The 27,736-nt window shown below is 34.4% G+C and overlaps 1 protein-coding gene across 2 annotated transcripts in view; it reads left to right on the top strand.

The window, feature by feature from the left end:
* LOC149550700 (Amino acid dehydrogenase family protein) overlaps positions 1-27,736 on the top strand; it is an 83,830-nt gene that overhangs the window by 40,825 nt on the left and 15,269 nt on the right. For both annotated transcript variants that reach the window (XM_089786265.1, XM_089786264.1), the window contains 8 exons: positions 2,682-2,811; positions 2,985-3,186; positions 16,639-16,725; positions 16,895-16,954; positions 17,045-17,131; positions 18,525-18,596; positions 18,764-18,819; positions 19,035-19,120. In XM_089786265.1, the coding sequence (XP_089642391.1) occupies positions 2,682-2,811; positions 2,985-3,186; positions 16,639-16,725; positions 16,895-16,954; positions 17,045-17,131; positions 18,525-18,596; positions 18,764-18,819; positions 19,035-19,120 (780 nt within the window). The remainder of the gene's footprint in view (positions 1-2,681; positions 2,812-2,984; positions 3,187-16,638; positions 16,726-16,894; positions 16,955-17,044; positions 17,132-18,524; positions 18,597-18,763; positions 18,820-19,034; positions 19,121-27,736) is intronic.

Genomic DNA, 27,736 nt, shown 5'->3' with positions numbered 1-27,736 from the left:
ATAGAACGAAGAGGCTTGATGCAACAAGATAATGCTTGAACTTGATGAACGCTAGAAGATGCTTCCTTGATTGAATGTACTCTACTTCTAAGTTACCTTAGAGCTACAATTATTAATAGAACGAAGAGGCTCGATGCAACAAGAAACTGCTTGAACTTGATGAATACTTGAAGATGCTTCCTTGATTGGATGTTTTCTTGCAGATGTTTGATACATTGGATGTGGATGAATATAAGAGAGTGGATGTTGAAATGAAGATCCCAAGCCTCCTTAAATACTAGTTTTCAGGGTTTGAAAACAAATCAGGCCAACTCGGGAGAAGAATAAATTAATTGGAAACCCCGAGGCATTTCAGTTCCCGTGACCCCAAATCTTTAGGGAGTTCGACCTCTGATTGGGAGCAGCTCATCCTAGGTCGACATCTTCTAGAATAGGCTGACCAAGTCAACCTATTTTGAGGAAGGGTACAAAAGAAGGCCCTTAGGGCCTTGGAGGAGGTGCAGAAAAAATCGAGAAATATTGTATCCACCAGAAGTTATGGCCAAAAAGGTGATAATGACGAGAGATGATCTAGAAATGTGAGCACATTGGGGGAGGGAAAAGAGGGACCAAAACCACACTAAGGAGGCTACAAGGTCTCAAAATGAGGTGCTTCCATTCTAAGATGGTACAATGTGTTATTCTACTGTTTTGGGCTTCTTTTTGTAATGGCTTTGTCTACTAAACTCTTTGTGTTTCTGGTTTTTGTGTAGCGAATATGAAATTCGATGGTTGGGTGGTGAGAATGAAAAAGTAAGTTGTCACTAATTGTCTGTATTTTTGAATGATGAAAGCCAACCTTTTTGAAGACACAAGAAACTTCCATGGCATGTTTGAAAATAACGATTTTGATTATAAGTGGAACATGGGTCTCGGGTTGGGTTTGGGGGAGTAGTAATGGCATAGTTGGATGCCCATTTTTGATGTCATAGAACTTGTTTTTAATTGTAAAATCTTATTGTAATGATTGTGAAAGGTCTCGTGGGGTTGGGGTGTTTTTTTGCTCAAGAAACATTTGATGGAGGTTCAAGCTGGTTAAGCTAGGGTTTTTATTGCAAAGTGTAATGTTACTTTATCTTTTAAAAAAATGTTATTACCGAGACAAAAAATGATATATATATATATATAAAATCGCAAATTGCAATAAATATTATAAATAATAATATTATCACTGCCTCTATATTATCTATGTCAGCCTGAAGGAATCTGCACATAGCTACAATAACATATATATATATATTATCGAAAATTGCAATAAATATTATAAATAATAATATTATCACTGCCTCTATATTATCTATGTCAGCCTGAAGGAATCTGCACATAGCTACAATAGCATTAACACACAGATCTGCTATATAATCCTCAGACAATTTGCATACTTCGAATATCTTTAATAACGCATTCATAAATATGCTCGATTATACGGTAAATAATTGCTCCAATTGATTTCAGCATTTCATACACAAGTCTTTCTAGTAAAAAGATTCAGAATTATATCGCAATGAATTGTTGTTTATTGGAGTGCCTAAAGACTCCTATATCTCACATACACCGTTTCCCAATGAACATATGCCTTCCAAAATACCTCTTTATCAACAGACACATCATCATAATACAGGTTGGTCAGCATAGGCAGAAATATATTTTTCAATTTTAATACCTTGCCCAAGGTAGGTGCTTGCTTCATGGTGGGGTTGACCCTATGTTAGGGGGTTCTGAAAAAAAATTAAAAAGTAATTTTAATTACCGTTGATAAGAGGCGGCTCCAAGAGGGGAGATGTCCAAAAGATAAAATATTTTTCCTTCATTAAGTGACCTTTGTCATGGGTGCCATAATTTATTATTGTGCAATTTAGTAAATAAATTGCCTTCCCCTTGATTTACAAAATCTCGATCATAGTGCAATAAAGATTTGACACATGGTAAATTGCATGCCACCGATTGGACATCAATGACAATAAACTGAACATAAGTGCTCTGAGATAATATCAGAGATTGAAAAGGTAAATTTAGGGAGAAAAAAAATAACAGTCTTTTCAGCGATTCTCTACATGGATTGGCTACAAGCCTACTAGTGATACTGTCATATAATTGGCAGTAAGATATTTAAGCAAAATCAATAAGATAAATGGCCAATCAAACTAAAATCCTTGGAGTGAACTGTGCTTGCATGATACCATATTTTGTTGAAAACACATTAGTTTCTGAACCAGATGGATCAATTTAGTTAAATGAGCATAAGGAGATTCATGGAACATGTTTCCTTTAATAGGATTATTGTGAAAGTGAGTTGCATCTCTCAATAGTAGTATAAAAGGCTATTATCTCTGTATGCTGGTGAAGCCTAGCTTCTATTAGATATATTTTCAAGGGATATTTTCTTTGGCACCTTCTTGTGGGAGAATAAGTGTGTTCTTGTTAAGTGTTAAGTTATCTATTGACAAATACTTGTAAGGCATCCATATTTCTTTGGATTCCATTTTTTATTATGGGATGAAAATGTTTTATTTATCTATTGTTTGATGAGGTTTACAAGTCAAGATATGAAGTGTTAAATATGTCTCATTAAAAGAATGTTTTTGTAATGAGATTTTAAACAGATACTGATATTTTTGTCTTTGAATATTGTGCAATTGAAGCACTTCTGTGTAAAAGTGCTGAATCAATTGTGGAGGCTGTGATTAGAAAAGATCCCCATGAAGTGGAGTTTATACAAGCAGTACAAGAAATTGTACATTCTTTAGAGCCAGTGCTCTCCAAAACCCCGCAGTAAGATCACTCAGTCACATCATGCATTCGTTGATCGGTTTTTGTCTTTTGTTAACTTCAATTTTTAGCCGGTAGGGAAAACTGACCAGTAACAAGGATTATTCATGACAAATAAATCAACATTATAAGTTGAGAGTACAACAGGTCTTTGCTTGATGGTGGTAGTCTTACAGGTATGTTCACATATTGGAGCGTTTGTTAGAGCCAGAACGGGTGATTATTTTCAGAGTTCCATGGGTTGATGACAAGGGAGAGACCCATGTTAATAGAGGATTTCGTGTACAGTTCAGCCAAGCGCTTGGTCCTTGCAGGGGTGGCCTTCGTTACCATCCATCCACAACACTTAGTGTTGCCAAGTTTCTAGGCCTTGAGCAGGTAATAGATGGCTTTCCTATATCAGACGCCTTTAATACTGTTGGGATTCTATCAAAGTAAATCTGAACTATATTGTTAAATCTACAATTTCTATCTTTTCATTTTATTTGAGTAAATTCCTTTTGACTTATATTCACCTGTGGCAGTACTTATATTCGAAAAAATGAATGTTTAAAGAGCTACTTGACATTGCTAGTGGTGCTAGTATTTGATATACTGTGAGGAGAGACTGAAGATGCCAGAAGACAAATTTAGAGCAGCAGCATTTTATAATTGTGAAAGAAATCTTTAATAGCTTCAGAGTTTCATTGTGCACCTAATACAGTATACTAGTGCTAAAAAGAATTGACTTTTGAGTCAAACCTTTTGGGTCATGCTGATAAGTTGTAGAATCTGTTAAAACATTTCAGTTTCATATTTTTTGATAATAGCTTGAAATTTTTTTAAAAGATTAACAGTACCCATTATTATTTTCTTAATAATTGATTTTTGTTTGATTTTCTTTATTGCAATATTTGTACTATTTTTTTCCATTGAGCTTTAATGCAAACTATATGCTACTACACACTTACAAGCTAAAATGCGTAGCTGATTCATTGGATTGCTACTGAAATCCAATATAGGCAGGCTGGAAATTTAAATACAATATAAATAAGCTAGTTGCCTCATACATCCAATAAGCAGATTTTAACAGGCAAATGTTCAAACATCATTGACACACCTGTCAGAATTTAACCAATAACAATTATTCGCAATGCAATTGCTGCTCGTCCCAAAGGTCATATGTTTTGGGGAAAAAATTCACACACCATGGAAGTAAATGAGATTGTGGGAATACTCACAATACAAGGATTGTATCCAGAAAAATCGGGAGAAAAAATCATCATGGAATGTGATCCCTCAGGGGCTTCATGTTGAGATCAATCCAAGTACAAAGTGGATGTAGTTTTGTGTCAGTGCAACTGGTTGAAATTAATTGTCATGTCACCATCTTCATTAAACACTCAACTGGAAATCTGGTGGATGACACTGCAATAGTAGGAAGTTGACATGTTTTGAAAGTGGTAAACCAGATAAAAGGAAATGTATACAGTTAAGTATGAAGACGCATAATATTGCAATACAAATGATTTTTTTGAACTTTAGAGTAATTTACATGAGGTTAATATTTGAGGAGAGAATTTATAAGTATTTTTATGAGGAATTTACAGTGTACAAGTTGAAAGGAAGCGATTTATCAAGGAAGCTGAAAAACATGCAAGAACCATTTGTCGAGGAATAGAGGGAATTCAATATGATATGAAACTAATGTAAACACCAAATTTGTTTTTCAGACATATAGTTATTTTCAACATTGTTGAATATTGGGATTTGGGAGCTCTTAAAGGCATTTTTTAGGGATCAAAATTTTCTGGCCAAACTGGATTACTGAAACAATTTATTATGTTGTAGTGACTCCTCTTTGTCCCTATATCTCTATGATTACAGGGTTCCACAGAAATAACAGACTATTACATTGGTGGTCATGGATTCATGCTAAAGTTTAATAAACATAAAATTTATCATAAAATACTAAATAAATTAAGTTTCATAAAACTTAATGGTACATTATAAATCATTAAAGCTTAATATAAATAGCGATTTATCAATATTGAATCTAACATTGTATCAAAATCCCAAAATCATGAAATATTGTAGGTTTTGATTGACTCCATTGCCATTGAAGCCTGATGTAGAAACTCGGAATTTTGAAACCCACCCTTGCTCTTATGGATAACTAGTCTAGTCTTGAGAAACTTCGCTCCATTCACAACATATGCCTATTGTCTCATGCATAGCGATGGCCAGAAAATAGAAAGGATCAGCAGGAGCTGGAGCATATCTGGATAAAAAGTAAAAACACTTGAAAGTGAAAAAAACTTTAAGCATTTGGATGGCCAAATTTGGACGAAAATCAATTATTTTTTGTTCCTGTGTTCTTGTTTGCCAAATTTCCAATTTCATGGATGAAAATCAGAAAATCTTGAGATAACATGGCTACATGTTATTTATCACTAAAAGAATGTTGGGAGTGACTTCATATCGCAAGCTTTGGGGGGGGGGGGGGGGGGAACAAAAAATCTGGTAATTTGCAAGTTCAATGATTGATCAGATTTTTTTTTTGTGATTTCCGCCCCTATACCTACGGCAGGAGGGCTGTGCACTGGTCAAACTTCAGCCATGTATAGCTGCACTCAGAGGAACTCACAAGACATTTTTAATAAAAGAAAATGTGAAATCCCTCCCTTTTTACGATACACAATGCATTTCGTGAGCCTAAAACAACTCTAAAACATTTGCTATCAATTAATTTTAGAAACACAAACTTACACAAGTACCTAACATCAATGAAAGTTGCCATTTATGAATTTTTTAAAAAGCTTGTTGGCATTTGTTTGAAGGTATCGAAAATGCTTACTAAGTGCAACAAGGGGAATAGACATTGCCGATAAAATTTATTGAATAAAGGTAGCATTTTTATGAGGTTTTCCTCGAGTTTTATAATTTTTTTAATTTAAGATACTCTAGGGTTACATTTCAAGTTTTACTTTTTTTTCCCTTATAACATCCTATTCAAGATGTTTGCTAATTCAGCTTCAATGGTCCTTGAGGCAAATAGAGTGTCTAATGTAATCAAGGGTCATAATGTGACGATTGAATAACCTTTAGGAGGTGGGGGCTTTTCTGTTGTGAAGTGGGGTTGAGAGCTTGTCAAGTGAAGACTCACCTATGTGCTATTATTGGCCATGTAATTACAGTTTGTTGATGCTGAAGCAAGAAAGAATTGCCAATGGAACAAATAATGACATATATTAGAGAACAAGAAGCTGATGCCACAAGAGAGAAAAATTAGAATCTCATCCTTAAGTAAAGGTAGGGTCAAAAAGGCCACTTGTATGGTCGCCTTCAATAGTGGCTGTGTCACATCCGTTCTTGAAGACATTGTCTATCCAAGAAGTTCCCTCTTTTTGTTCCTGCAAAAAAGGTCCATCGGAGAAAGTATCTTAGATTGAGGTGTGGGACATTATGTTTACCGTACTTGTCGCATTAATAGATTATAATGTAACACAAAACAAATACTTTATTCATATAAGCACATATGCAATTCCAAATACAATGATTCATAAATCCATTCGGACGATGTACATATATTTCTCAAAGGGGTTACTCAACCGTCACGATGCGACCTTTCGGATACCAATTCTACCTGTCGGCTATAATATAGTTTTTACCGACAACACATTATAGATAAATAGTAAAAACATTGAATGTTGCATTTATGCCAATGGTCTTTCTTCCAATTCGGGAAGAGTACCACATTTATGAGAAGTGGCGATGAGAATCACTCAAACACCTATAGTTAAATTGTTTTTGGTAACACATTTAATTGATGAAAAGGCTTTTCTGGTAGAAGCATTATTAATATCAGTCATGGATTCATGGATTGAAAGAAGAGTTTTTTTTATAGATGGAAAACTTTTGAAAATTGGTATTTAGCAAATGTCATTGCAGTTTGTTTAAAAGCTAAGTTACCGATTCGGATGCGGATTCCGAAGCGGATACGGGATGAGGGGATTTTTTTTTTTTTTTGGATGCGGATGCGGGAGGAAACGTGTATATATATATATATATATATATATATATATATATATATATATATATATATATATATGCAAAGAAATGCAAGAAATATCAAATATACTAATATATGTCTATATATATTAATATATAACAACTGAGATGAGTATTTAGTATTGAAGACCCAGTAAAGACATACAGTCTGCGTGAATACTTTTGGTCAAAGATTTTGATTAGCAGCAAATATTAAGAATCATACATCATAAGCAAAGTTGTATCTACATACTGTTTAATAATCAAATATTCTAGGCACTAGCAATATCAAAGTTTGGCATTTAAAGAAAACATATATGTATATATATAACAAAGATAAGCAGCGTGTAAATAACATGAATGCTGGAAAGATAAATAACATGAATGAGTTTTACACTTTTCATTCAGCTAGGCCCGTGGATGCTCCCGGATGCTTCTGGAAGCTCTGTGGATGCTGGCCGGAAGCCACCCGCAGGCTCTCGGACGCGTCTGGAAGCTGGATACTGGCTTCCAAACGCATCCGGGAGCCTACAGGTGGCTTCCGGCCAGCATCCACAAGGCTTCCAGAAGCATCCCGCATCCGTCCGCATCCGATGCGGAAGCCTCTGCATTTCCAGATGAATCGGTATCCTAGTTTAAAAGGATAATCTTTTTGAAGAAAATTGATTGTGAATAGCAAATGAAAGATGCAGTCCTTATTTCCAAAATTCTCATTGAGGCTAAAGAGATGGTTAGTGTTAAGACTATTGTCTAGATGAATATGGACAATGCAACAGATCATAAGGTAGTAAGTGCTTTGGTCAAGAAAAGGTACTATTAACTCCTTTAGTGTAATAAACCTTGCTAGAGCTGGCCCAAATCTGCCCTGAATTTTTTGATTTGGTATGTTTGGCATTTCGTCAAACACTTTGCATGCACCTGTTTTTTTTTGTGTCTGCTGATTAGTATGAAGTTTTTTTGATGTTTGAGTTTGTTTGTTTAATGCCAAAAATGAATGCTTATGCGCAACAGATAAATAAAAGTTATGCAAAATAACGAACTTAAACCAATGAAATGAACTTCAATTCCTCATGCATTAATTCTTATAACTAAGCTTTAATTACCTGAGCACTTAGGGCATCGTATCATTCAACCTTTGATAGGTTGAATCTCTTCAATCACTAATGTACCTTGGGCATCAACCCCACTAGAAAAAATCAGCACCCATCTCAAGTTAAAATTAGCCTCCCATTCACTAGAAGATCCCAAGCGTTAGATCCAACAACCTGTTATAAGTTGTTGTGCCTCTCATTTGCATGGGCGTACGGACTGACTTCATTCATTGAAGCTAATACCATGTTAATTCCATACCATGGGAAGTGGATAGTGCACACATAAATTTGGTCCTAGTTTTAAAGAGCCTAAATTGAAAGCATCCAATGAAAAAAAAAAATCTATTTAAATTTACAAAGGACATACTGCTGAAAATGTGAACGAGGAAAGCAGAATATTGAACTCCCAAACTTGCAACTGTGTCGATTGACTTCATTCATTGAAGCTCAGACATGACACCCAATAAATTATAAAACCCTTCCACTCCTTTCTCTAGTAGGCTGCAGTCCTTTCCATCCACAAAAGCCATGGAAGTTTTCAGGTTTTCACTTTAATACCATGTAAATACCATACCATAGGAAGTAGATTGTGCACACATAAATTTGGTCTTAATTGTAAAGAACCTAAAAACAAAGCATCCAAGGAAAAAAAATATTTATGTCAATTTACAAAGGACATACTGCTTAAAATGTGAATGAGGAATGCACAACTCCCAAACTTGCAACCGCGTTATTACTAAATTTGAAAAGAATTTTAGTGCACAGAATAGAATATGTAGAAAAGAGAACATGCATCATTTTTAAAATCAGAATGTGTTCTGTCAATAGACAAGTGCTCCAAGAATCATAAATAAGAGAAACTAGTAGTGTTGAGTAATGCCTGAAGTTAAGCTTGCAACTTATTAAAGTGACAGCTAGATTGACTGAACAGTTGATCACTTTGACTAATGTATAAATCTATTCGAACAATTAATAGTTCCCAATGAAAGTAGTTGAAGTATTAAAATCGTTCAGGACAAAAATCAGATATGGAAAAACATTAAAATTTGTTGAACAAGAGACAAAAACTACTTTTATTTTGAAATCTAAGGTTATTTCCATTGCATAGAGATGTAGAGAGGAAAAAATTAGAGAGTTTAGTCCATGAAGCGTCCAAAAATAATGTTTGCTTAATTTAGCAGAATGCAATGTAGCATGTTAGCTTTTGCTACTAAATGATTCTTTGGTAACTCATGTATAAAGTTGATAAAGTTATTGCCACACTAACAGTAAAACAGTTCACTAATTTACATGCAAGTAAACCTCTAGTCTTCTTGTATGTGAGTGGAGGGTAAATTGTTACCACCAACATTGCTTTCCAAATTATTATCAAAAGAGTGTTAAATCATAGAAACTGACCTATTACAACAAACTCTAAAAACTTTGAAAACTTAGTAAGACCTCAAAATAAATGCAATAAACATGTTTGAATCCCAGTAGGACGAAAGAAAAAAGATTTTTATCACCATGAATGTCCCAGGTAGGAAAATTTAAAGAATATATCATACAAATAAAAATGTAGTCAATCAATGGAAAATAATTCATGACAAGTTGAGACAAATGGGCATGAATTATACATTTTAAAAGATTCTAGGTACAGAACCAAATTACATTAAAAAGCTTTGCTACTAAACCAAGCCTTCAAAATGAGTTTAAAGTACAGACTCATAAAGTAGACGATCGACATAAAACACATTCAGAATAAATATGCATCATATAGCATAGAAAATTACAATGACCAAGATTTTTGATGTTCCAAAGCTTGGACATCTTGGTGCAACATATAAACATTGGGCCAATGTTTTATCTTTTTATGCATTCAAGGGTTTTTGTACTACAATTTGAGAGAACATTAAAATGTTACAAAGACAAAGATGACCTACGCATAACATTACCTCTTCACTTCTACTAATGAGGGATACATATAAACATCAGACCAATTTTTTTATGCATTCAAGGGTTTTTGTACTACAACTTGAGAGAACATTAAAATGCTATTAAGACAAAGATGACCTACACATAGCATTACCTCTTAACTTCTACTAATAAGGCTATTTCAGAAAAATGAATTAATAACAATTTCATATTCATCAAGCGAAACAATGATATGAGAGAGAATGTAAATAGCATTAAATCTAATTCATTTAGCCATATGTTTTTTTCCCACTAACTAATTTACAAGGCTATTACTAGATGAGAAAATGGATCGTCTAATGTTTTATGGACCAAATAACCAACCAATATTCACAATAATAATTTAGCCATGCAAAAAATCAAGATAAGTAGGCACAAAATTAAAAGATGATAAAGTAGATATAAAATATGAAATAGACCAAAGTAACAAGAATCGGAATCGGATCGGAATCGGCAAGGCCGAATCAAATCGTGAATCGGCCATGAATCGGAATCGAATCGGCCATGAATCGGAAAATTTAAAAAACCCTTGAAATTTAGTGAGTAACTTATTTCATAAACCCTTTATCGCTGATTCGATTCACCGATTCACAAAAAATCGTTTGGCTTGAATCGAATCGCCAAATCGCGTGAATCGCATGAATCGCCGTGATTCTTGGAACTATGAAATAGACACAATGATATAATAGACACCTCAAAATGTAGACCACTCACCTGTCATAACTGTAAAATACTCTCTTTAGAGGGAAGCCTCAACAACATAAAATAAATTTAGGGCCAGGCATTTATACTATGCTCCAGAAGAGCACCCAAACGTCTTGGTTCATTCAAATTGAAAGATCATTGTGATGTGCACATTAAAAATATTATTTAACATTCAGCACGGATAAGAAATAGATACAAAATTAAACCACTTGTCTGTGCATTTGACAGAAGTCCTAGCATCTAGATATAGATAAAATTTAACCATGATAAATAGAACAAAATATAAAGTATGAATAGCGAGTGCAGATATAATCTCCGATTATAGACCATTCTCTTGTCATTCCTTTTAAATAATTTCTTTTGGGTGGTTTCCCAACAAAAATAAGATAGACTTGACGTTTTTTATTTTGATAATTTAAATTGAAAGATTCTTGTGAATGTTCAACTTGAGATTTTTTTCTAACAATTTATTCATCTATTTCTATGCGTTAGTTGAGCTTTGTTTAAATTTTATTTTATATGGAACACAGTTATAGGATGTATTTGTAGTAGCGAGGGTAGGCAATAATTATCTACCTTTGATTCAAACTCTCTGCTTCTTGACTGCATGTGTATTTGCAACTAGTTGCTTCTATGCATGTTCGGATGAGTCCCTACTTATAGTTGTGCCCTAAAAATATTGCACAACTATGCTATTTGTAAAGGGTAAAATATTTTGCCATTTTGCAGATTTTGAGGGTTTAAGAAGCTTGTGAGAGATTGACCGAGTTGTTAGATACAATTTATGTGATTTCAATGAAAATAAAGTTTGACAACTGCAGCCAATATTTTTTTCTGTTAATGGATTCGTACTGGCACCCCCGTACTCGATGCAGATCTGCAGCCAAATGCAGTCCGGATGCTTTCCAAACTATGGATGCACATCAACATGTGTGGATGAGCATCCATACAACATTTGGAGAGCATTTGGGCACATCCAAGTCCCACAAGGATTTTAAAGTTTTCTTTTAATATTTTTTCCATAAAACCCTAAACTGGCCCTTTATGCAGCCACTCATAGTAAAAATATATCATCTTTGAACTATCAATTGAGATTATATATTTGTCTTTGGCATTGATCAATGCTGAAGTATCATACTATCAAATGATTTAATTCTGCACTCTGGATGCTGTCCAAATGTGCATCCATAGTTTGTGGGTGCGCATCAACATGTGTGGATGAGAATCCATATAACATCTGGAGACCATTTGGGCACATCCGAGTCCCACAAGGAATTTTTCACTTAAAAACAGATTTTAAAGTGTTCTTTTAATATTTTTAATAAAACCCTAAATTGGCCCTTTATGAGGCCATCCTTAATAACAATATCATTTTTGAACTATCAGTTGAGATTTAATATTTATCTTTGGTGGTTATCAATTCTGAAGTATTATACCATCAAATAATTTAATTCTGCATATTTCTCTAAATTTATGGTGTATATACTATACACGCGCGCATAGCTGAAAACATGTACCGAAACCCAAAACTTCTTTTGCTTGTATCCATGTACCAAATGCCATACCTGTATCCACACCCAAATCATCATTGGTAACCTAGGCTTTTTAAAAGATGGGGATTATATTGGGAAGAATTCATTGGTGGAAAAGATTTGCAAAAAATCAGATTTTTTTGGAGATTCTGCTTCTCCCAGTTGAGACTTAGTTAGATCCACAAGTTGCTTAGGTCTCAAATAGGTAATTGGGCACTAATCTTAAAGAAGGGCACCTAAAAAAATCAGCCTTGTTTTCTTATACATCTACATCCTCTCCTTGCTATTCTCTCTGCTGTGCACATGTCTGGATCCATTGTTACGGTTATGCCTTTATTAGAGAATGCCAGTGAAAGTAAAAACACTGACATCCAAACATTAAACCCAAGTGTGGACAAATAGCTTTCTGTTCGTATATTCCAAAAAACATAGTTGGTATCATCAAATAGACGTGCCCCATTAGAGAAAGATCCTTCAAAACTAGTCAAGATCTACTGAGAGTGATTAAGTCTTTCCAAGCACTTGGCTCTTATAACAGTCGCAGAACACAATTATGCTACTGAGAGGCGGGGTGGCAGGGGGGCTTGGGGTGAATTGATTGTATTTCAAATTTTTAGTTCCTTAATAAATTTAGACTTTTGATGAACTTTATGAAACTTCACTATGAAAACAAAAATCGAAGGAATTGAAACTGAAATCAGAAAAAGATGCAACCTCACAATGAAGACAATGCACAAGAGTTACGTGGAAACCTAGGATGGGGAAAACCACAGTGAGGAATGTGGCTAGGATTTACTGTCCTAATCCAGCCTCAGGAATAAATTCATTTAAAATATTTAATGCACCAACCCTAATGAGTCACCAAACACCTGTTCCAAGAGTAGCAACTCTTTCAAATATGAGCACCCACTGAACAGTTTGGGCACCAACCCAATACCAGTTACAACTTACAACTGACTTTAGCCTCAAAGGCTCAAAACGGTTTGCTCTTTCCAATATCAGAAATAGATGGGCAAGTTATTACAATTTGAATATTGTCAACCTTAATACTATTCTGTGTGGTATTGGTTTTTTAATAAGAAGACTCTGCAAGAAACCTTCTGAAAACTAAATGCTGTCAATGGTACCAAGAATTCCAAAGGAGAACTGAATTCTTTTTACTATCATATCATTAAACACTTGCAGAAAAGTACCTAGAACATATATGTTATCATCATCCTTAAAAACACTTTCTACTCAACTTCAGAATATACTTTAAAATGCAATAATGATTATACCTGATCACAACAGTTATCTCAAGCCACTGCACTTCATACTAGTTCAGACTTCACTTTAATTTCAGAAACATTTCAGCAGAAAGTGATGTTCCTTATCCACAGAAATGTTTACACCAATAATGAGGAACCTTAAATCTTAGAAATGACGTTTTCTTCACTTATTACCATAGTCAACAGTCAACCTTATTTAGATTTATCTTCTTGCTGTTCGATACTCCAACACCGCTCTGCACGCGAACTCAAAAAGATGTTCGCTTCAGTCTTCACATAATGAAATTTTCTTCCAACACTCCTACATTGGAATGCCCCATACAACCCCTTTGCTGCCCAGAACCCTGGTACGACCACCCCATTTGTCTTACCTCTGTGTGGCACCTCGTCTCTCCCTGTACAACCTACGACACTTCCCTGAACGGTCAATACCATCACACAAGGACAACAGACAAGGCACATCCAGACACAAACACAGACACGGACGTGAATGCAAACACAAACACGGATGCGGACGTGGATGTGGTTACGTTAAGGGACTTAATGCTATCAATTTATGCCTAAATCTAGACACAATGCTCGATAAATTACCCAGTTATAATCGAGATAATCAGACAGAGTAAGAAATATAGAATTTCACACAAAATGTCTGTGATTACAGTAACTGAGATTCATAGGTAGAATAGGGTGAGGGATGATTCCAACCGAAACTGCAAAAGACCAGAGTAGGGAGGATCTTGTACCTTTGAAACAGCAGGCAATGCTGAACTTTCAATTGGAGTTTGCAAATCCAAACAAATATCAAGTTCACCATACCTACAACTATGACAAATTTGGCCTTATAAATGGGTTTTGGGAAGTTTCCCAAAGGCTTACAAATGGTCCAACATGACCAAAATTTTAACTAATAGATAAAAAGGGGCCTGAAAGATATTATTTAATTTCAGGGCCATACAAACAATTAATTTAATTGAACTATTTAATTATTTCAGGGACATTACATACATCGAACTTGCAAACCTAATATATCTTAACTGCAGTTTGCAGCAGTAATACTCAATCTATTAATTGTCAAGCCTCTGCATTCTTTAATAGACCTCTCTATATCTCATCAAATGACAGAACATCTGACAACTGTATGAAGACAGTTTACAGTTACAACTGTTTACCAACTTCTCACAACTCGATTCTTGTTACTTCTAAATAGATACATCAAATCTAGTGTTGCATCACATTCAAACTTCTTGCATTACTTAAAAGAGTATTCCTGTGCTTGCTTTTTTGACTTCTCTAATTGCAACTCTCACATCATTTCTTCTTTTTATAAGAAGAATCGCTGTCTTTTTAACAGTTGGTCATTCTGAATTTTGTATATTGCTGACTTAAGCAGATGCTGTTCTTATTTCAGCCTTTCCATTCTCAATTGAACCACTAATCCTGCTTACCATCATTTGTTTACATTGTACAAAGGTGCTTGAGAGATTCATGCTCGTTACTGCTGAAATAGTTTGCTTCATAATAGTTTTAATGAGTTGACCGTAAGAATGGAGTTGTTGTCTCTTACAGATTGTTCTACTTGCCACATTCTATCTATCAGCTCCAACAATATAAATTGTGGATGAGAGTGTTCCGATTTATAAGAGAAATTGTCAGGGTGTTGAAAGACAAATATCTAACAATTACATGCAAATCTTACAAAAATCAGAGGAATAAAACACACACAAATAAAATTCAAAGACACAAAGATTAAATGTTGTTCATCCAATCTTGGGCTACGCCCACAAAATAGAGTCCAAAATAATTATCCACTGAATCAACCTGATTACAATCTGCAATCCCTTGCAACTCAATACTGCTGCAAGAAGCTATGTAATTCTCATATGAAAAATCCCTATCTGTAAGCCATTCTAACAAGATCTATTTTGGTTATAAAATTAGGGTCAGAATATGTCAGCCAATAGATAAGATAACTTTCGATGCCTTCTATAATAAAAAATAAAATTAGGGTCAGAATATGTTAGCCAATAGGAAAAATAACTTTTGATGCCTTTTACAATAATAAAGTCATTTTTGGCTTTACAGGGTGCTGTCCTCAACCCCATCCTGTATTTTGATAGAGAGTGCATCAGGGCCTTTGCCCTTAAACACCATAAGGGACGCTACAACTTGATCCCTGTAGAAAATTCTGGCAGGAAACCGTGCTGATAAAAGTGGGGAAAAATAACCTCAGAGTTTGATTAGGCTCCATACAACCACAAAAATGCTCGATTTCTGATGTAATTTTAATACAATTTGACTTGTCTTCTATTAGAAACAATTTGTGGCACAGAGCTTGCTGTTCACCTTACATTCGCATAATATAGATTGTGCAGATTAATGAATTATTGTTATTCTGAAAACTCCATTAATCAATGCAAATCTCTCTATAAGCAAAACAGGTAACTCTCAAAGGTGTGTTCCGCCAATCAATCTGCATTGGCATCATATCTGATAGCCTAATACATTTTGACATCAATGACAGTGTAACAAGTTGTTGGTCCTTCATTATAAATTTGTGTCTACATAATAATTAGATGCTTCTTTTCATAAATATATCTTTTGCTTTATAAAGAAGTTGCTGGTCTTAAGATAAATTTGTCGCACCACATAAGTAGATCTCTTTTTTGACACCAGTTATAAACTTCTAACAATCTTGTCCATACATCAATGGTAATATGCTGGGAAAATGAAACCCTTTTTGACATGACTTTGACGTCAATGACAACTCATCCAACATGATTGTGATCCAAAATTTAAGAAAGATCAACATGCCATTTTTTTAGAAGCTTAGGATTTCATCCAAAGAAATATGAAATTATCGTGTACATTAAATTTGAAATGACTACAAATGAAGACTAAATTTATCAGAGTTGTTGAATTAATGCAAAAGAAGCCAGCAATTGCTGCAACAGGAATGCTGTAGAATGGAAAAGGAGAAACAAAGATCACTTGAAGTGCATACAATATTCACTTGGTTTCTTTTGCAGTAATTTGTCTTTCCTATCAATTTTTCGAGCCATTCTTCTTGGGAAGTGCTAGACAATCGGTTGACTAAATTTCTTTTTTTCATATTTTCATCGGTGCCACTGCATCGATTGACTAGATTTCTTTATTCATATTTTCATTGGTGCAACTGCAATAAAATATTATCTATTAATTATTCTTTTACTGCATTGATGATATTTTCCTTAACTGAGACTTTTTTGTCAACAGACTTTTAAAAATGCTCTCTCACGATACAGATTTGGCGGTGCTGCGGGAGGAAGCGACTTTGATCCAAAAGGAAAAAGTGACAATGAGGTTGGATTTGAAATCATTTCTGCAAACAACTCAATCTTTGACTTTATATATATCAATTTACAGATTTTTGGGTAGCTAGTGCATTTTCTTTTATTTCATTTTAGAGGGTTGGATGATCTGTGCATATGGTTTTTATCTCATTTCAGAGGGTATATATCATGTCAACCAGGTAATGCGATTTTGTCAAAGCTTCATGGAAGAGATTTACCGTCATCTTGGTCCTAGTCAGGTGATAATTAATTTTGCGATGTATATTTATTTTACTGAATAAACAATACAATATACATTAGACTGTGCATAATACTCACTTCTACTATAGGATCTGCCTTCTGAGGACATGGGTGTTGGTCCTAGGGAAATGAATTATCTCTTTGGTCAGTACCGACGTCTGGCTGGCCAATTTCAGGTATATACAATCTTGTGCCAGACTTTTATATAGAGATAAGAGCATCCGCTGTTGGTTTTTCCTTTTTTGTTTTTGCTACAATTGCTTTATACTTGTCTCATCTTTTGGATTCTGTGAGAAAAGCTGCAGGATATATATGATCATGATTTTGAGAACACATTTTGCTGTTACTTGTCTTCAATGTCTTCATCAATGTTTTGTTCTGAATTTCCTTAGGGATTATGGTTGAGAAAGGAAATTCTCATGAAATTTAACTTTCGGGGTTTTGTTTCTTAAAGCTATATCCAGCTTGTCTGTTTATAGGTCATGTCTCTAGAACATTTTGATGTTTCCTCCCTTGTTTGTTGATGAATATTAAAATTGTTGTATTGTTATTCCTTCTGACTTTGGAGATACAGAGATTTGTTAAAAAATAACTAGTACCCAAGCTTGAGAAGCTTTTGGAGATTTGGCTTTAGAAGGTAGTCCATTGGAGAATCTTGGCTGTATGGATTGGCACACTGTTTTGGGGATTTAGGCATGACCTGGTGTTATTGCCTGTTCAAAACAATATCTATATTTACCGAGATATTCTATTTTTGAGAGGTTACACGATGTGAGACTATTTGATATTCAATTCATCACTTTGATGACTATTTTCTATAGAGTCTGTTTATGTAACCTTTTTGTACATGGTAAAGGTACCACCTACAAAGCACATGTTTAGGAGAGAAAAAAGCCCTAACACATCATTCTGAGAAGTTGCAACCCAAGTCATGCCTCCCATTTCATTAAAACGAGTCTTCAAAAGAGATGAAGCACACTAACAATTATTCTGAGAAATTGCATCCCAAAGTCATACCTCCCATTTCATTAAAATGCGTCTCTTGGAATACTATAAATGTTAATGTACACATTTTTTATTTTTGGCATGTTGCCTTCACCATTCAAATACTGCTTCGTCAAACAATAATTGTACAACAATATGGATGGCTGGCATCTTGTCTCAGTGTTACAATATATTCAATTGAGAAATTACTAGCAATAAATTTGGCATGAGAGAATATAAATTGGCTTGCTTCGAATCAGGTGGACTACACTCTTTGTGAGATTGTTTGGCCAGCTGAATCTATTTTACTAGATAGCAGAACAAACAGTACATGGATTTTGTAGAATTGACGACAAATTCATAATGTCAACTTGGCAATTTTACTTTGTAATGGTACATGGGCTTTGTTGAATTGAAGACAAACTCATAATGTGAACTTGGCAATTTTACTTAGTTCATTGTTAATACCCACTTCTATGTATTTATCTCTTGTGACAGCACATTTATTTACAAGGTGTGTGCAGTAAATGTTGAGTATGCTTATCATAGCCAGACACTCATTTCCTGTTGTTTGGCTACGTGTAGGGTAATTTTATAGGACCACGGAATTGCTGGACAGGCTCGGCTTTACGTACTGAAGCTACTGGCTATGGATTGGTACATGCACTTGTAGCCAAGCTATAGTTCTATAGGAATATGGTTTAAGCTTCGTAGTAGGCTTAGCATTGCTCCTGAATATAGTATCACTTAAGATACAGTTTTGGTTCATGTTTATTCAGAGTAAATACTATCTTGATTAATCATTACTTTTGCATCCATTGCAGGTGTATTTTGCACAAATGATGCTTCTCCATATGGATAGACAACTGAAAGGCTTGAGGTTTATAATCTTTCTAATACAGAATACCAATTTGCAGTGAACATCTTTATTATGTCCATAAATAGTTGTAGTCAAAGCTTTTATATATTAGGCAGTTGAAAATAATAAACTTTTTAAGGGAGATTTTCATTTCTTATTGTGATTTGACATCCCCGTGCAACTTAAAGATGTAGATGAAGATATTAATCTAGTTGACATTTACTTTCTACCTGCAGATGTGTTGTTAGTGGGGCTGGAAAAATAGCAATGCATGTTTTGGAAAAGCTGCTTGCTTTTGGGGCTGTTCCTATTACAATATCAGGTAGTGGCTTGGTCCTAGATCTTTACCTCCAAGTTAATGAACATGTATAGAAATGTAATTTTCATATTTCTTTGCTTCCTTTCACTGATAATTGATAGTTGATAACACAGAAATCCAAATGCTAAGTGAGACCAGTTGTTATGCTTATGTTTTCTATTAAATGTTTTTTGGCATTTTCAAAGAACAAGAAAGAAACCTAGAGAACTAGTTAGTTTGATATGTTTTTGCATTTAGCATGTGACAACCACTCTCGTGCAGAGCACCTAGAGGCATGAATGGAGACCTTGGGCATTTGGATGCTCATGAATTTTTTATTGTTGTAATAAGGTCTTGTATAGACCATTTCATAGTTTGTTAGTTTGTAATAAGGCCAATTGAGCCATTTGTACCCTTGTAATTCACTAAGGACCTATATGGTCAACTTGGTCAGTGACACCCAAATTGTGTGAACGGGGGTCAGATGTAGATCTTAGGTGTTCATGATCATTTTTGGTCAGCTGGTCACATTTACAAGGCAAAATGATGGGGTTAGTAATGTTTTGAGCAAAAAGTTGCAAAGTAGTCAAAGAAAATTGCTTTTCAACTTTTTCAATTGTGAGCAACTTTGCTCCTAATTAATGGCTGACTGATTCAAAAATCAGTTGGGGCCGGTTGTTTTGGTTATGGGAGGTTGTTATAAGACCAAATGGTCAAAAGACATGTATTGATGAAGGTTTTTGGAGATATGAATAAAGTTTGCATTTGGAAGGTTATGTTTCTAGTGTTTTGTTCCGATTCTTGCAATTGTACGGATGGGTATTGAATGGTTGGTTGGATCTGTGGACATGGTAAGAAAGATCTGCATTTTATCTTTCATTTGCACTTGGTCTGATCAATTTTGGTGAAGGAATAAGCGAGAGCCAAGTAATTTTGTGTAGATAGTATGGAAACCCTACAAACCCTGGGCCTTGGAAGCAAATGGGCTTTCCCTAACATTCCATTGTGGGATCTGGCCAATTATTTGGGGAATGTTAGGTTTAAGCATGTACTGTTTGATCCAAACTGTTTTTGATTGGTTCGTGCAATTTGTGATTTTTATGATGATGCCCTAGGCTTGGCATTGGTTTGTGACAAGCTAGGAAGAGTGGAAAAGTGTCCTTGGCGTTTAATGGATCTCTTCGCCAGTCGAATTGTCCTATTGAGAGGCTTTTTGTCTCATCTCTTCCCTTATCTAGGGATGCCAAAAACAACCATTTGAACACACAAACACCTTTGTTTGACTCCTCTGCACTCACTTTTCCACTCTTCCTAGCTTGTCACAAACCAATGCCAAGCCTAGGGCATCATCATAAAAATCACAAATTGCACGAACCAATCAAAAACAGTTGGGCACTATTGTGTTGACTGGGTCAACAACAAAAGCCAGTTACAGATTTGTGACATTCCATAGAGAAGCCAAAAGGGTATTCATAAGTGGTCTTAGGTTGGGCCCTTGTTCAGGGAGTTTGTTTGTGAGTTAACGGCCACAAAGTCAGCTTGGAGGGCTGATTGCTACTAGGTCTTTTATGCTAGTTTTTGAAGTGGGTAACTTTTGTTAGGTCCAAGGGTTTAGAATGGGTCAGATAAGAGTGTTGAGTACATTTACACAAGTCCCTTTGCAAGTTTGGTGTCAAGATCCTAATATGCTAGGGGTAGGTTACAAGGAATGCCTAGGCGAAGTAAAGATTTTGATGTCAGAAGTTGTGTCTCTGAAAGGTGTAGGAGTTTCTCAAAGGGGTTGGTCACAAGGGTGAGCCAAGAGCTAGTTCAAAGGGAGATTGTGCCTCTTGAGAAGGTCACAAGAGTGGAGCATTGGATGGTCCCAAGTTGGAACAAAAATAAGTGTGAGATATAAAGGATTCTTGAAGTAGCCTAGGCCCTTTGCATTACACTCTTAGGTTATTATTTTGTGGGTTGTAGCTTGTAATTTCCTTGAAATATGTCAACATCTTATCTAGGTGATGAGTGGATTATTTGTATAGAAGAAGTGGGTTCATGAAAACACATCATTGAGCTCCACAAGCTCATAAGAATGGAGCGCCCAGAAAATGTCATTTAAATATAAAAAACTAGAATCTAATGAAATCTGATCAATAGTGGATCGATGATCACACAAGTAACACTGCAATTAGGCTCAAATGGTTTAGGGTTTTTTATTATCTATTGCAGACTAATATAAGAGATCTTTAAATAGAAAAAGTGAAATAAATTTGTGAAGAAATATTTCTTCTCAAGGATTGTTACTGGTTTGATTGGTAATATAGGAACACACCTTTTTCAATAGAAAATCAGAATATATTAGAGCTGGAGCTACTGGCATTCAAATAAAAAATGCTTGAATGATTTTATTTGTTAATACTTTTTTAGGTTTGTACTAAGTGTATTTTATTATTTGTCCCTTGAATGGAGATTCTAGTTTGGCTCATTAGCATTATTTTTGTTGACTTTCTTGATTGGTTGACTCGTTGTGTTGCATTTGTGTTAATATTTCAACTCCTCTAAGTTGAAATTTATATTTTAGTCATATCATGAGCTTTTCCATGAGTTTGAAAATTGTTTCATATCTCCTGTACTCTAGGCTTGTTTTTATTATTTGCTTTCTTTTAGACTGTGAGGTGACTACAGATGTTGCATCTTGTTTCATGCCAATTGGATTTGTTTTTACTTAAGCATTTGAGGCCTTTTGACGATTTTTCATAGAGTTTACAAGAATGCATTTTCAAGTCAGGGGTATCATGACATCTGTTAAAATTTCTTCTTTTGTCTTTCTTGGTTCTTTCTTTTGAGACTTGTTTAGTTGATTAGCATAGGCGAGATTGAGACAAGTGTCTCTAGCTCAAAATTAATTTATGATGCAGTCCCCAGTTGGAGAGAGACAAAATTTTCAGTCCGAATGTGCATCAAGAGTAAACACAATGGAAACAAGTAGTAGACAGAAAGAACCAAGTGAGATCAACATTCACTCATAGAAAATCAGATGTACAAAGGTTCGACAATTGGTGTAACTAACGGTTTTTTCATAACAAAAACAAAGACAATTTATCAAGAGATTTTCCCAACATTCATTGAATAGATAACTGAATTTCATTGAATAGATAACTGAATTTCTTTTCGTATGACATTAAATGTTTTAACTATCAATAATCAACTGAAAATAACTAGTTTAATGATTAACTGAAAATAACTGTATCCATGATCAATTGAAATAACTAGACTAACGATTAACTGAAAATAATTGTATCCATGATCAACTGAAATAACTAGATTAATGATTAATTACAGATAACTATATCAACAATCAACTTAAATAACTAGATTAACGATTAACTATCTTTTTAATATACACGTAAATTCTTATCATGGAAAGAAGAAAAGAAACATACAAGTATCATCTGGTAGGTCTTTAGCTGGTTGTGCAAGCCTCGACTTTCGATAAGAGGAGAAGCATTGACTTAGGCTTAACCTCCCAACGTCGGACCATACTTATCCCAACACAATCTATTGAATTAGAAAGGCCATCTCTACCTTAGGATTGGTCTTGGGATACTTTGTCTAGCCACCTGAGCATTCTGGTGTTTAGGATGTCCACACAGTTATGGACGGACATGTTTGCATAACTGGCACCACTGACATCAAGTGATTGATTGATAGCAAACATGCTTTTAGATTACCTTGGCTAAGGTTTTTCTGATGGGATCAACGACCTGATCACCACTGTTTGACTTGAAAATAGGAAACATTTATAGGGACGAGTATGAGCTATTAAGTAAGATTATTTAATTAGATTTAATGTATCATGTTTGATTTCACTTTCTTTATTCTTTCAGATTCCATCTCACCTCTTCACCTTTTCCATGGCTAAACAACCGGTGAGTCCTAGGTGCTTGGAATTTTAGAGCAAACGACTCTTATTGATTCATGATGATTACATACTTCCAACATTTCACAATCTGTGATTTAAAAGATTATATTCTTTAAAAGAATAATTGCAGAGATAATTATCATCCGATTCTGATGTCTATTGGCAAAAATAACTTATGATTCCATGTTATAGATGATTTACTATGCTTATTGGTAAGCAAGTCCCTAGAGTTATTTAGTTGTGAATGAGGATAATCTACAACTTGCTGCTATAGAATCAAATTGTAATAATAATGGAATATAACATTAATTGGGAATGATTTACCACATAACCTGATATAAATCCGAAACCGTCTGGAGTTTTGCTAAACGATTTGTATCAGCTCTTCTTCGGTTTTCTTGTAGGCGTAACCACAGTGTATAAATACTACTTAAATCCTCAACAAGGAAAGAATATATACGACAGATTGCAATAGGATGGCACTGCTACGAAATGAAAAGGTCTTCGAATGGACTTGCAGAAATTCAATTAGTTTTTTTTAGCAGAGAATTGGTTGTGGAGGAAGCCGGAATGAGCAAGGAAAATACGATAATAAAAAGGAAATCTAGAATGTGTTCTCTTGAGTATTTCGTCTCTCCTGACCCATGATATAAAAAGGATTAAAAGGGACTCTTTGGCTTTTGTAACTTAAAGAATTATCTTGGCTCTTTGAGTGCCAATTAAATGCCAGGTGTTCAGTTGGTTTTTAAAAAGAAGAATAAAAAGATGGAAAAGAGTTGGAAGGTTATAATTCGAAAAATATAATGATTTATATTTATCTACGTACACGTAGATATATTGGTGAGGTGGCATCATTTTATTATAAGAAAATAATATTATAATGTCACTTACATTTTTATATCTGTGTACGTACATAGGTATATATTATAATAATATGGTGAAAGATCATTTAAAATCATTTGAGCTATGTATTAAATTATTTTATGTTTCTTAAATTATTTATTTAATAGCTCATGCGGGTGCTACAGATGTTTCCTGAAGTTCAAGTTGTTAGGTCCTTGCCAAGAAGTTTAAGGTCATATCTGTCAATCCTATTGATTGGACTAAGCTGGTATCCCATTCCGTTGATCCCGTTTAGCAATGCTTCCCCCCTTCATCTTCTCTTGCAATCACCTGTGAAACACTTCCATCATAATAACATGTTCCATAATAATTTTCATATAAACATTTAAAAGACTTTAATTATTAACCATAATTCCAAAATCAAGCAACTGCTAAACATCATATAACAAATAATGGTTAACGACCATCTTCATTAACAATTAATACAATAGATATAAATAACTAACTACTTCACATGATTATGAAAGAAAAATCCGTTAAATCCAACGGCTATGAGCAATTTTAAAATTAGGTCAAAATTTGGGATGTAACAATTGGCCTTCTTACATACTAGGCACATACATACCTGTTTGCTTACAATCTTCGATTAGAAACCTTAGATCGAATTTTAAAGAGCTCAAATCCTCCTTGGCAAATTGATGACTATGCTCTTAAGATCCATTTCAATATATATGCATCGCGACATGTAGGTTGACCTTAAGATCCAAACATTCCCCAAGAGCAAAAACATATTACAACAAATAGGTTCCCAATTCATAAGGAATGAGTGACATAACACGTTTGAAAACTTGTGGTTCTAGATTTAGGTCCTCACATGATCCAAGAACATGGTTGAGTGCATCACCGAAGATTCATGATCGTAGATATCCATCACAAGATTGAAGTTCACTGATAGTCATGAAATTGACAAGAACATGTTACCTGAGAGAGAACGGACCATAACTCGAGCAACAAAGAACCATACAAGTTGCAAACCTAGAATAAGAAGCAAACTAGGTCTAGATCATAGTCCAAAAATCACAAATGTAGACTCGAACAAAACAAGGATGGATGAAACAATCAACAAACTGGAAAAAATGGAAAACTGAACATAAAACATTTTTTTAGTTAATGAAAGATTTGCTCCAAATGCAAGATGCTCTTGCACAAAACCTAAGGCTGATAGGAACGTGAGTCTTTCAATTTGATGACAGAAAATAATCCATAAGGTCCACCTCAGCTTGAGAAGTTCATGAAGAATTCTCCACTAGTCCGTCTTTCCACTTGATTGATACTCTTGATATTCCTTACCTCTTGTACTCCTTCCAACTTTGCTCTTCAATACCTTCTCCATACTACCCAAATGCTTCTTAGGTTATTGCTGCTTGACATTTTCTTTATCAGTCTAACTTCCTTCAGCCTCATGATACTCATACAAATCTGAAATATTGAATATAGGTGAAATATCCAATCCTTAGGTAACTCAACTTCATAAGCATTCCCGAAATCGAATCTCTTCAAAATACTATAGGATCCAAACTTCCTCATCTTTAATTTGTTATCTGTCCCAACTGCAAATTTTTCTTTCTTCAAATGACCAATCCTAATGTCTTCTAGTTCTATAGACTTCTTAAATATTTGATTCATACTTTCCAAATGATGCTTATTGTTATTAACAAAATCTCAATTACCAGGCTTATCTCCAATCAAACTCCTTAATAAATTACCTAAACTCCTATTCACCACCTCTGTTTGTCCACTAGTTTGTTGATGAAAAGTAGAATTGAACTTCAAATCAATATCCAGCTTCCTTCAAACCTTTTGTCTTGTCAATACCAAAGTGTCTCGCAAGTCCTTGGCTATGTTTCTCCTTAATCCAATTATCTCTCATTGATCCTCTAGGTAGACATAACTGAACTCCTTTGAACAACATGTCATCCTGAGTAAAACAATCTAGCCATTTGCTTGAGTCAATTGTTATTGACTTCTTACAAGCTTTCCCTGCATCTACAAAATTATGATTTGTCTCATACAAAGTCTTCAATTCATCAAATCCAAGCACTTCTATCCTCATTTATTTATTTCCCTTGGTTACTCAGATATTGCAATGCTTTATGATCAATGTATAACACAAATTCCTTAAGGCAGCAAATAATGTGTCCACTTCTTCAAGGCTTGAATAATGGCATAGAACTCTTGATCATAAACCAAATACTTCCTCTTGGCATCACTTCAACTTTTCAATGTTAAAAGCAACAAATCTACCTTCTTGACTTAACACAACTCCAATTGCATTAAGATCCACTTGAAATACCTTATTGAAATCTGGTAAAACCAAAACTGGTTGTTCAACAACTCTCTGCTTCAATAACTCAAAAATTTCAGTCAACTCTTTCTCCGTCTGAAATTCTTCCGATCAACTCTCATAGTCTCTATCATAGGGTTTGCACTGAAATTTCTGAGAAAATTTCCTTAAGGCAGCAAGTAATGTGTCCACTTGTTCAAGGCTTGAATAATGGCCTAGAACTCTTGATCATAAACCAAATACTAACTCTTGGCATCACTCAACTTTTCAATGTTAAACGCAACAAATCTACCTTCTTGACTTAACACAACTCCGATTGCATTCCAACTTGCATTAAAATCCACTTGAAATACCTTATTGAAATCTGGTAAGGCCAAAACTGGTTGTTCAACAACTTTATGTTTCAATAACTCAAAAACTTCGGTCAACTCCATTTCTCCGTCTAAAATTCTTCTGATCACCTCTCATAGTCTCTGTCATAGGGTTTGCACTGAAATTTCTGAGAAAAATTCCTTAAGGCAGCAAGGAATGTGTCCACTGCTTCAAGGCTTGAATTATGGCATAGAACTCTTGATCATAAACCGAATACTTCCCCTTGGCACCACTCAAATTTTCAATGTTAAAAGCAACAAATCTACCTTCTTGACTTAACACAACTCCAATTGCATTCCAACTTGCATTAAAGTCCACTTGAAATACCTCATTGAAATCTGGTAAGGCCAAAATTGGTCGTTCAACAATGTTTTGCTTCGATAACTAAAAAACTTCGGTCAACTGCATTTCTCTGTCTGAAATTCTTCTGATCACCTCTCACAGTCTCTGTCATAGGGTCTACACTGAAATTTTTGAGAAACAAACAGTAAAATGTAGCCAATGTGATATCCCTTCAATTGCATTCCAACTTGCATTAAAGTCCACTTGAAATACCTTATTGAAATCTGGTAAGGCCAAAATTGGTCGTTCAACAACGTTTTGCTTCGATAACTAAAAAACTTCGGTCAACTCCATTTCTCTGTCTGAAATTCTTCTGATCACCTCTCACAATCTGTGTCATAGGGTCTGTACTGAAATTTTTGAGAAACAAACAATAAAACGTAGCCAATGTCAAAACAAGATCTATATAATTAAAATATAAATGAATAAATAATAAATAAATAAAACAATAATAAAATAATATTAATAATGGTTTAGTTATAATTTATTATAATCATATTATAATATTGCATAATATATTAATATTTAAGTATGAGAATGAAATATTATTATAAAATGATAAAATATAATATTTAGATTAATAATCATGATATATAAAGTAACGTATATATATTATGCATTATATATTAAAATATTAAATTAAAAATAATATTAATAATAAATAACAACATAACAACAATATTAATGTTAATAAATAAAATAATTAATTAAATAAAAAGACACTTTTTCTCATAACAAGGTATATAAAGAAATATTAAATCACTCAAAAAGATAACCAAGATAAAATTAGATATATAGAATTTGGTATGCAAAGGCTTAATGGAGAAATATAAAA

The sequence above is a fragment of the Cupressus sempervirens genome, chromosome 6 (assembly GCF_028749045.1).
Source record: "Cupressus sempervirens isolate cs-2001-9-10 chromosome 6, ASM2874904v1, whole genome shotgun sequence".
NCBI lineage: Eukaryota > Viridiplantae > Streptophyta > Pinopsida > Cupressales > Cupressaceae > Cupressus > Cupressus sempervirens.
The sequence above is the reverse complement of the archived record's forward strand: the minus strand, read 5'-3'. Positions and strand labels throughout refer to the sequence as shown.